Raw genomic sequence first — 12,309 nt, forward strand, 5'->3', positions numbered from 1 at the left:
TGAGTTGTTTCGAATCTCCGTGTAATATCGGATTCGCAATCACAACAAAAATATCACGATTATCTTGTTAGTTTCATAAAATGCTTATTTATTGAGAAACTTATCGGCAAATAAAATAATATTTTCAGGATATGAGAAGTTGTATTTCTTCATGAATAGGAAATATGGAGCCGATAGAAATCAAAAACGAGCCTATAGACTTGGATGACAAAAATCAAATATGCCGTCTTTGCTTAAGTGAAGAATCTCTGGAAAGTGTGTTCAAAGATGAAGGTCTCCATAAATGGATTTCGAATTTTTTGTCAATTGTGGTACGTGATAACTCGAGTCTATGACTCAGTCAGTTAGTTACTGATAACATTTTTGCAGGTATCAACAGAAGACCGCATTAGTCAAAATATCTGCGCTATATGTCGTATACGATTGATTGAATTTCAACAGTACCGTCTGAGATGCCAAGAAGTGCAAGGTGTACTGCAGGCTAGGCTGCAAGATGAAGATCATGGTAATAGTACAAAATCGAAAACGCAATCGCCAATTATTGCAGAAGCCAAGAAAAGTGCTCCACCGATTCAATGTGAGGTCTGCCATAAGGTGTTCATTGTTCAACGACAACTGGCGGATCACAGGAGGGTTCACAGGCCTAAGAATGAATGCAAATGGTGTGGAAAAGCTTATGTAGAACGGTACGTAACGATAATAATGTTAGTTGCAGTATTTTTCTAACGATATTTTGTAGTCAACGGCTGGAGAAGCACCTGAAAACTCATGAAAATGAAATACTTGAGGAACAGGAGAGAACAAAGTCTGTGGAAAACGTGCCAATTGCAGAGAAAATCCAAACAGTTGAGTCTCAGGAACAAAATGTTGAGCCAAGCACTGCATTAGAACAAAATAAATCCTCTGAAAACTCCAATAACGGGAATACTGAACTAGGTTCAAAACAGGTGAAACTGGAAACTGATTCTGTTAGTTCGTCATTTGTGCTTGATACGGACGTCAGTGTTCGCGATGCAGAGGGACAAGACGAACGGCTATCTGGTGTTGATGATATTATTGACGTAGAGGAAACGAAAATCGAAGTACGTAATGATGAAGACGAAGCTGATGAGTTAGAACCGGACGAAGTTGTTTCATACGGGCCGGGAAATCTACCAGATATCTCTGAAAAAACTCAAAAAGAAGATAATTGTCAAGGCCAACAATTCCAGTGCCCCGTATGCAGTAAAATGTGTAAATCCAGGCAGTCACTGTGGTGTCACAATAAGGTTGTACATGGACCGAAAAACTATCCTTGCACCGTTTGTGGATTTCGTTTTGTTACAGAGTAAGTTGTTCTTTAGAATCACGTTGCAGTTTGTTTAAAGCTCATTATCACATTGCAGAAGAGATTTGAACTATCATTTTCGGAGTAAGAGACATTTGAAGAAGGTGCAGGATACACACGAAGAAAGCGTTGCAGAGAGTACGGACAAAGACATGGAACAGAGCAGTACACCTCATGAACCAGATAGTGATATCAATGGTGAAGCCAAAGCTAAAATTGATTCTGCACCAGATGAGCCATCCATCAACAGTGATAAGCCTGATTCGCCGAAGCTCTCAGTGAACAATGAATCGCTTGCACAAGAAATTCCGGATGATCATCCTATGCAAGACGAAGTGGTTCATGATCATAGTTCTAATGTCGAGCAAAGTGGTAACACTGATAATAGTGATAGTAGATATGTATGTGAAAAGTGTAATCCTTCATTCAATCGACAATGTCAGTTGAAGAATCATATGAAAATTCACGATGACGAATCGATCGGTGTGAATGAAGCAGGGTCTAGCTTGTCTGAGGAAGATGATTCAGATTATGGACAACGTGCTTCAAATAATGAATATTTCATAGAAGGTGCTAACGGTGAACTACAGTTGCAATGTGACTTATGTGACAGAGTTTTTCAAGAAAGGAAGAGACTATTGGATCACAAGCGACACGCACATGGACCAAAAAATTATCCATGCACCGTATGTGGAAAACCATTTGTGCTGAGGTATCGAGAACGAAATCTTACTAAAAATATAGTTAATCAAAAGTTTCACATTCCAGGAGTTCTATGGAAAAACATAAGCTAACGCATCAACCTGAGCGTAAGAAGCGCCGTTTGAGGACAGTTGAGGAAAGATCTAGCGTTGCCAGACCGTTCAAATGCGATGTTTGCCAGAAGACTTTTGAGCGTAGTAGGAACTTGATAGATCACAAAAAATATATACATGGACCAAAGAATCACGAGTGTGAAATTTGTGGCTTTCGATTTTCTTTGCGGTAAGAAATTACACTACGCATTAGTGTTTCACTGTGGACATTCACAATAGATTCAAGAGATTTCGACCCGCACGTTTCAAATATGTTTTCAGAATATTTACCGCAAAAAATTACGTGATAAATTGTGATGATAAGAATGAGTTAAATAAAGTCTTGTATTCCTTTTATCAATTTTGTAGAGCATTTAAACTTTATTATTGTGGGACTAACAAGTTAAATTTTCTTGAAAATATGAATTTTTATTATTTACATGGAACACCATTTCTTTAAGAACAAACATGTTACGAAAATTCTGAAAACTGATATCTATGGGTTAGTAAATTTAGTGCAAAGGGTTAAAGAGAGCGTGGAAAAAGTTTCAGTTTTGTCGACTAGTTTTATTTAAATCATTTTATTATCATAGAAAGATAAAACTTTTAATTCTGACTTTTAGATTTTCTTTGGATATGCATATGCAGCGGCATACACGTTATCGTGACAGCAAAGAGGATTTCCTACAATTCCAACAGATTATACAGAAAGAAAAAACAACAGTTAAAGAAGAGGTTGGTGGCGGAGAGGAATCCAACAGCAAATCAGCGAAAGATCCCAATCTGGGCTCCACAGAAAATAAAGATGAAACAACAACTTGTGGCAAATGCAACAGAACATTTCCAGATCTGCGATTCCTATGGCTGCATTACAAATATGCACACAAAAAGAAATTAAAGTGCTCTATGTGCAACGTATTATTTGCGTCAAAGTATGATATCCAAGACCTAAAATAGCTGCAATTGGTTTTGTTGAAATTGTTTGATTGTAGCAAACGACTGGTTATCCATATGTTGACGAAACATAAGAAAGAAGATGGAAGCTATCAACCCTTGCAGTGTGAGGAGTGCAACAAAGTATTTTCAACTACGAGCCAGCTAACGGCTCATAAGATAGTCCATGGACCTCGAATTTATTGTTGTAAACTATGCCCCAAAAACTTTTCCAGGCCGTAATGAAGTTGTTTGGTTTTTCTCTAGTGAATTTTCAATACAGACTTACATTTTTTTCAGGCAACATTTGAAGTCCCATATGAAATCTCATGAAGATGTGGGAGACGATTTCATGAAACCCGCTCGCATCAGGGAAGGTTATGAGTGTGAAATTTGCCATAAGGTGATCCAGCTCAAGAAACACATGCAGGGTCACATCCGACGGGTACATGGCGCAGAATTACACGAGTGCTCTATTTGCAGCAGACTTTTAAGGAAACGGTGAAAAATTAGTTCAATCTCATTTATTTGTGCAGAATATTATCGATGATACCAAACAATTATAATTTCAGTGAGGAATTGGAACTTCATTTGAAAAGTCACGATGATGCGACAAGTCAGAAGGAAACAGAAGTAACCAGCGATGTAAGGAAAGATGATCAGTCGTCGAGTCAACTCGTTAAAACAAACGATCAAGCTGCCCAGACTACTGGAACTGAGTCAGAAGATGCGAGCAAAAAGAGGTATGATACGGACGGGTCTTCTAGAACAAAGTTTTTCATGACACAAACTCCTACGAAATGACGATCCATGCTCTAGGAGTCGCACAAATTTTGGAATTTTTACCTATTTGGTAATCCTAAGAATTCTCGGAAATGCTTGTCAAAGCATCTTCTGCAAAACAAAACTAAATCTCCCAACCTGAATGAAATAATGTCATCTGAGCCCCTAACCTACTTTCCGGCACATTCAAGATTATAGTAGAAATTACATTTTAGGTTTTAGATGAAATCATCCTGTTACCAAACATTGACTAAAGAAAAGAATCAGAAAAGTTTTTTAATGTGTCTCTAAAAAAAAAAAAAAATTGCAGCTCATCTTGATAGATTTTTTGTAGAATGTGGTGGTGAAATCCCTGTAGAAGGTATTCTAGTAGAATAAACTAGTGGAGATATTCTTGATGAGATCCATGAAGAACATTGAAAAAATATTAAGGTACCGTCGATGGGGGTGACAATGGGTCTAGGGGGTGAGATTGGGTCAAAACGGAAAATTATGATTTATGTAATATATCAGCTAATAACGCTGAAATCGCTAGAAATAGTTATTCATGTGTTGGGGAACATATTATTACACATAATTCATCACAATATACATTTTTCGAATTAGTAATTTTTGTTTACTATATCAATAAACATGTATGTTTAAACTAGATAAAATTTACAGCATCAAATTTCTCCTGTGCAAAGTATAACGCATGTACTTTAACCTCTATCGTTGTATTAGTAGAAGGTCGAAAGACTTTTCATTACACTTCACAAGTATTTTCCGGAATCTAATTGATTTTTCCACAAAAAAAATTATTTATTTCGGTACGGTGTCTAAAACATTGAAAATGGGGGTGAGATTGGGTCAAGCAAGAACGATAGTAAATTAAATTGCAAGACCACTTTTTTGACATTTTACGGTGCCGGGTGTTCTCATTCCTCATTAAAATGTGTTTATTCTTTCTAAATACAGCATCTCTGAAATATCAAACAAGTCTACTTGAGGATTCCGTGCATCGAATAACAATGCAACGAATTTTGACAACTTCTCAAACCATCAACTGTGTTTCGTGCGCATCAACATCGTAAAATTTTATCAATTGTTTTTTTTTGATAAATTTAATTATTTATTAGTGTCTTCATATTACAGAAACATCTCACGAACGTACAAATGAGTTGGATCGCTGAAATACCGGTACTATGAAGTCCAAATCTGCCTGAAATATATTGATCGAGGAATGTCGCACCGAAATATAACTATTGGCGAGGGTTTAAAATAATCACTGTTTCAGTACACCTCTGGGAAAACAGGATAGGTTTTATGGCAATGGGGATGAAACTATGAAGATAATTTGAGGGAAACAAACAAGAAAATTCATGTAAACTTGACGATAAATGTTGGGTCTCATATATTTTCTCATAGCTCTTCAAATTTTTGGTATAATCGTTCTTTTAAGTTGGTTTATCATACTTGTGAAACATCTTAGATATCTTTTCGTCTTTTTTGCGTCGTATTTCATCAATATTTTTCAGCTGTGAATGGTTTTGCAATCAAATTCTCAAAAATGAGTTATTTCAATAATAGTGACCCAATGTCACCCCCTCTATGGGGTGAGATTGGGTCATTTTTCATTCACTTGTAGTGTCGATGTGAATAAATATTTTTCAATAATTTTTTGAACAGTTGTTAATGTACCATCAAAGTACATACACACCAAATTTGAAGTTTATTGAAGCTAAATTGCGATAGTTATTCAATAAACAAATCGTACATATGCCTTTTTGACCCATTATCACCCCCAACGACGGTAGTTTCTTAGGTATCATCTGCAGCAATATCTAAAATATTTGAAGAATTTTTGCAGGAATTCTTAGTTTTTGGAGAAATTTGTAGGGAAGTTCCTGGAATTAGTTTCTGCAAGCATTCTTGCAATAATCATAAAAGAGCATAGAGACATTCTTGAAGAATATTCGGATTAATAATTCTCCAAGATAACTGGGGAGGATTTGATGGATGATATTTTTAAAGAATACCGGGAGTAATTTTTGAAAATATTTGGAATTGTCCCTGAAGACATTTCTGGAAAAATCATCCAGAAATGTTCGTTGGAATCACTAAAAGTTCAAACAGGAAAAGATGAAGAAATTCCTTCAAGGCTCCCAGGATTTACCTTTGAAGAAAGAACTTGTGTGAGTATTACTGAAATCATTACTGAACATTTCCTAAGATGAATCGTATGAGCATATCTTAGTGCTATTATTGGTAGGACTGCAGATTTTTTTTTATTAATCCGTGCCTCCAGGATAGAGAAGTTTTTGAAATTATTGCTAAGTAATTCTTAATATATTGAAATATCTCTGGGAAAATAATTGAGGATCTTTAAAAAAACCTAGAGTATTTCTTTGAGATATCTTTTAAATTAATAATATTCATCGGAATATTTATAGTGCTTTATAATCGTATATGGCCTATTTGAAATAGTGCAGCCAACGCAATATTTTTCAAATGAATTTGAAGATGAAGGGCTCTGCAGGAATCCTGAAAATTATTCTGAAGGTAAAATTGAAAAAAAAAAACTCCTACCAAAATATATCGAAAATCTTGAGAAACTTTTTGATTCTTTTATATGAATTCACGGAGGTATTATTCATTATACAATCCTTGAAATGTTCTCTATGGAAAAGTTAGGGCGAATAGTTCAAAAAAGACTTGGAGCCTTAGTTTCTTTTGAAAATCCCTGGAAAAAATCTTGAGATAATTCATTGAAAGCATTCTGAAAAAAATCCTAGAGGAAGCCGTAGAGGATATCTTTTAATAAATAATCCTAGAAAGAATGCAAGTAGAACCTGAAAAAAGAAGGAATATTCAGCAGAAGTTCTTGGAGAATATCCACAAGAAAACCATGGAAACTTTTAGCAGAATCACTTGTGGAATTCATGGAGAAATTTAAAGAAAGAATTATCTGGAGAATTTTACGTCTCTAGAGGAAGATATAGAGTAATGCTTGACGAATAGTACTTCTAGTGTATACCTTCTGAAATGCTGGAGAAATTTTTTGATGGAATCCCTTATCATACGCCCAGAAGAGTTTTAAAATATAGCGGACTTTGGGGCAAGTGTGCCATAAGGGCAAGTGTGCCACCCCTGCTTTTTATACAAACTTAAATATATATTTTCTCTTTGAGCTTAACAATATGTTCCCTTATAGTTCACAATACAATGATAAAAATTTGATGAAAATTGCTCTATTTTTCACGTATTTACATCGACTTGAGCAAATACAACCAAATTTGAGTGGATTTGTATAAGATTCCGTTGTTTCTAAATAGCATGGTGAACGATAAATTATTAACAGATTTTTATAACGTACTGTACATCGTGAAACTATTCAATTGTGTAACTTATCGTGGCATTTGAACGAAAAAAGTATGTAGTTTTACACACGAAATCCAATTTGGTTGAAATGTATACTTATTGGGGCAAGTGTGCCACCTATTTGGTAAACAAAAATTTTTCGCCTACGTTCGAATTGTTTCAATTCAAATGGAAATACCCATGCTTATGCCATCGCAAGTTATTTATACTCCAACTCTGCATCAACGCAAAATCCCAACAGAAAATGTACCTACTTCTAGAAACATGGCTCCCTCTGATTTTGATTTTTAACTGAACAATTGAATCAAATGATTGATGCTATGTTCAAAACCACCACCATGGCTTAACAGTTCAAATTTGTGTGAAATTCACTAACAAAACTGTTATCAGATAACTTTTATCTAATGTATTTGAATATTTTGAATTGAAATGCTCTTTCTTTGAATGGCAAATAGCTGTTCAGTTTTCTAACAGATAATTACAAGCATATAGCAGGTATTACTGAAACCTAAAGGTCATTTTGAACAGAATGATGGTCCACATCAACGAAATTTTCATTTTTTGCCAATGAACAGGTTATTCTACTGGTCTTGCTCTACTAGACATAGAAAAAGCATTCGATGGTGTTTGGCATGAAGGCTTGATCGTGAAATTTAAAAACTTTAATTTTCCAACTTACATTGTTAAAATAATCCAAAGTTATCTGTCAAATCGTACAAACCAGATTAATTATCAAAACTCCAGGTCTGAAAGACTTCCTGTAAGAGCTGGTGCTGGTAGGTAGCATTTTGGGACAAATATTATAGCACTAGATAACGGACAAGAATGCTCCAGTGGCACAGCCGAGAGACATTTCTGACGAAAAGTTACAATGGCTGAAGTGGGAATCGAACCCACACATCATGACACAATGCGTTTAAATGCCTGGCGACACTAACCGCACGGCCACGACGCCCACACAAATTTTCACATATAACTCCCCTGATTTACCTCCAGGATGTCAAAAATCTGTGTTTGCGGATGACAAAGACCTCTCCGCCAAAGGACGAATCTGTGTGTCATCTGAAGTAGATTGCAAAAATGTTTGAATATTTTCCTTCATACTTGCAAATATGGATGATTTCACCAATGCTTCCAAAACTCAACTTATAATATTCCCACATAAACCAAAAGCTCTTCATTTGAAACCTTCAAGACATGATGTCATGATGAGAGGGATTGCAATATTGGTAATAAAAATAAATAAAAAAATAATTTTCAAAAATCACATTGAGGACTTTCAAGCCAAATGTAACAAATAAAATGTCTTTATCCATTCATTAACAGAACATCAAAACTTCGTGCTTAAAACAAGCCTCTTCTAGCCAGCCATGTTGTATGATGTACCAATATGCACTACCTGTTGTAAGAAAATTCTGCAGGCCCACAAATATTTTTTTGAAAATGATTCTAATTCTCCCTTCCTGAGTAGCAAATCATTTTATTACTACATTTATCTACTGTTTCATCTATCAAAACTTGTTCAGGAGTAGTGCATTTGCCCAAATAAAATATTTTGTTTGTAAAACATTGTTTTTGTAAATATGTTTTTAAATTTTTCGAGCTGTGTTTTTTATTGTTATATGAAGATCTATAACATTCCAAATGATATTTTGTACAACAATTGAATGATTTTCGATTTGCAAAATGGAAGACAATAAAATAAATAAATAAAATAAACTCGATTACCTTGAGTATCGGAGTTTTCACTCCGGATAATCGAATCCTCCGGATGATCGAATCACTAAGAAAAAAATTGAAATCTTCGATGAAAGAACTTGAATATTATCTTTTTTCGTTGTTTTATTTATATGATGCGATGGCGTTCTGGCGTAGCCAGAAATCATTGCTAGAAACAGTAGGGGTTTCTACAAGAAAAAAAAAAAAGATCAGCATACACAGAAAACCACTTTTTCAAACCCCTCTTTTCTTAAATACGTTCAAAACTGCAAAACCATTCATATTGTATATTGCAACACCAAATTATCTCAGATGTATGCATAACAATTGAAAAACAAGAACATCAAAAAAACAAATTCCGGATAATCGGATCCCGGATAATCGAGTCACCGGATAATCGAATCTCCGTATAATCGAGTCCGACCTGTACTTATGTGTATTATTCATCACAAAACTACATGATTTTTGTTCAATATTCAGTAGATACGTCATCTTCTAGTGTATCCATTCGAAATAATAAATAAAGAAGATTTGCAGTCATGTTACCTACAATTCATTCATTCGAGGCAAGAGTTTTCGTTCAGTGTGTGAGTCTCTCTATATGCAGTCGACATAATTAATTATTGATTTTCTTTTACAGCGAAGAAACCGTAACGCAAATCAGGGATTCATCTCCAGAGCCTACGGATGTTGAGTGCGGAGAATGTCATAAGAAGTTTTTGAACAATAAATACTTATATAATCATATACGAAACGTCCATGATCCAAAGCAGTATTTGTGTTCTTACTGCGGCAAAGCATTTTTATCAAGGTACACGAATATTTTTAATTAAATTGAAATTGAATACGATTTTGCTCGATTTCAGTCAACTTGTGCAAAGGCATCAGTTAACCCATAAGAATGACAACCAGCCACTACATTGCGCGAAATGCAACAAAAGTTTCCCAACCTGGAGGAAAACGTATATGCACATGCGAAACCATGCCCCAAAGAAACACAAATGCGCTATTTGTAGTAAAGCATATGCGCAACCGTAAGGAATTTTAAATTTTCTAATAGAAAAGAATGATTAAAAAAGTTCCCATTTTAGTTCACACCTTACACAACACATGGCAAGTCATAAGAAGAAAGGGGAAGTATCTGGCACCGAAACAAACTCACCGAGTCTTTCGAAAAATGGTTCAGAAGCTGAATCTAGTATGACTCTTCCAGAAACCGTCGTCGAGGATAGCCGGAACGTTCAACCCTCTGGAAGTGGTGAAAGGTAAGCGATTAAAAAGAAACTTGAAACTTGTCTCAAGTTCTTCAAACTTAATATAATTTCAGCAAAGCAATGCAGAAAACTGTCAAGAGGAAAAGACCGAGAAGAAAGACTTATTCATGCTCGATATGCAGCACTAAATTTCGCTCCAATGTGAAACTCATCCAGCATACTGAGACGAGCCATCAGGAGGGGTCCAAGTCGAATGAGAAACGGTCTGAAATGGATAATTTGGCTGAAGTTGACCGCGCCGGATCGCCCAAAGGACCTCTTCTTTTGTTTGAAGCAGAGGAATTCAAAATTGAACCGGAGTGAGCTGAGCTTCGCGATGAAGGTGTTCGATGAACCCATTCGGCAATACAGAATCTCGAAAGAATGAATGAATTTAGTTTAAATTATAATTTTTGCGTTTCTTATATTAATTGCAGAAATAAATATCTTATTTTGTGGTTCGGGGCATTTGTGGCATCATAGCATATATTATACTCCCTTTGAAAATTTTCCATGAAGAATAGATATAAATAAGTTTCAGAATTTTGTATTTGTTTGGATAAATGTATTCCAAAAATAAATAATCAGACTTTTTGATTGAACATTGGAGTAATCTTCAGGATCTTTTTTGGAATTTCCTTATTATCATGCGGATCCCGATGAGTACAAATAGAGGAAACGCTTAGAGTACGCTAGGGATGCACTATCGTTTCTCAATAGAGAATTGGAAATTTCAACGATATTATTATAAATCCTTAGATTCCGCTGTGATGTCATTCAAAATTCACAAGGTTTTCCTAGATATTCTCAGGACTTCGCTAGTAATCTATGGGAATCGTTAGAAATCCCAGAAGGTTGCTAGAAATCATCAGATTCGTTGCAGCCTTATCAAGAGCTAAATATAAATTCTCAGGTTCACGCAAGAAAGACACACGTTTTTGCAAGGAATTCAAATGATTTCGCAAGAAACCCTATTAGTCTATTGAGAATTCTTAAATACCGTATATTAACCTCAAAATTCACTGCAAATTTCCAGGAGTACGCTGGAAATACCCAGGATTCCGTTATGATTCGTTAGGATTCAGCTATAAAAAATTCTAGATTCCGTTGGCACTTTGGTCCAGGGACGCAATTTGGCAGGACAAAATTAATAACTCGGTAACGAAGTATTTTCGGTGGTTGGTGTCTTGGGCTAAAGTTTTTTGTAACGAATTGTCAAACCCGGTGAAAATCTTGTTTCACATGTTTTCGCTTGAGTGGTTTTATTTTGCCAATAACTCGAAAACAGTATTGATGTCTTCGAGAGGGTTGTTTAAAATGAACAGCTTTGGCGTATATAAAAAGTTTGATTATGACGCCAACTATGTGGAAGATTTTTGAACTATCTGTCAATGTCAATAGATAGTATCCGTTGTTACAAAAAACATTATCAAAAACAACAAATGCCGGAACTACTTTGTTACCGAGCTATTAATTTTGTTCCGACAGATTGCATCCTAAGCCCATAGAGCAAGGGCGTAGCCAGGATTTTCACGTAAATCTCTGAGCTTCTATTACAATGGGTAATGCGGTGTTCAATATGCGACTAAATTAAATTCCTTAACAAGGTAACGGATTCCTTGAGGGCTTTGGAAGGATTAAAAAAAACATTTGGACATTTGGTCCGTGTTAGGTCTGAGTAGTCTAAGTACAAAACTTGGGAAAATTGGATTACTCTGTCATTAGATGTAAAATTACCTTACCTTCATTTGATGCATCTGTTTTGCGTTCTGGTCATTTACCATATTTGGATAGTTGGTCAAAAATTGCAACAGTTTCTGTGCAGACAGAGTGGACCAAGTGTCAAAAAGCAAAGAACTGATTGATTATTGCAGTTTTTAAAGTCAATTGCTGAGTCCGATAGAAGTTTTGGTAGTTATACAGTGTCTGTATGGAATATAGTAGAACCCGTTTTCGGACAAGTATATTTTGGCCTGTACTCAAGATTCTCAAGGACACTGGAGCGATGCAAATTTTGAAATTTTGGCTCCCCTATGCGTAAACTATTTTTATTATACTAAATAGCATCCCCCCAAAGTTTGAAATGATTTGAGAAAAAAAATGACTGTGCACAGGCCATTTGAAGTTTATATGGAGCCCT

General features: G+C 35.5%; 1 protein-coding gene across 1 annotated transcript; it reads left to right on the forward strand.

Moving 5' to 3' along the window:
* The first annotated feature begins 16 nt into the window (after nt 1-16).
* Nucleotides 17-10,651, forward strand: LOC5570815 (zinc finger protein 26). Its single transcript, XM_021846498.1, has 14 exons — nt 17-66; nt 129-311; nt 370-686; nt 740-1,327; nt 1,386-2,039; nt 2,096-2,311; nt 2,745-3,053; nt 3,114-3,293; nt 3,355-3,555; nt 3,627-3,797; nt 9,557-9,727; nt 9,783-9,950; nt 10,008-10,181; nt 10,244-10,651. Exons 2-14 carry the CDS (start codon nt 165-167, stop codon nt 10,491-10,493), a joined length of 3,546 nt encoding a protein of 1,181 aa, XP_021702190.1. The 5' UTR covers nt 17-66; nt 129-164; the 3' UTR covers nt 10,494-10,651.
* Nucleotides 10,652-12,309: the final 1,658 nt, after the last annotated feature.

Source organism: Aedes aegypti, chromosome 2 (assembly GCF_002204515.2).
Source record: "Aedes aegypti strain LVP_AGWG chromosome 2, AaegL5.0 Primary Assembly, whole genome shotgun sequence".
NCBI classification, from domain to species: Eukaryota; Metazoa; Arthropoda; class Insecta; order Diptera; family Culicidae; genus Aedes; species Aedes aegypti.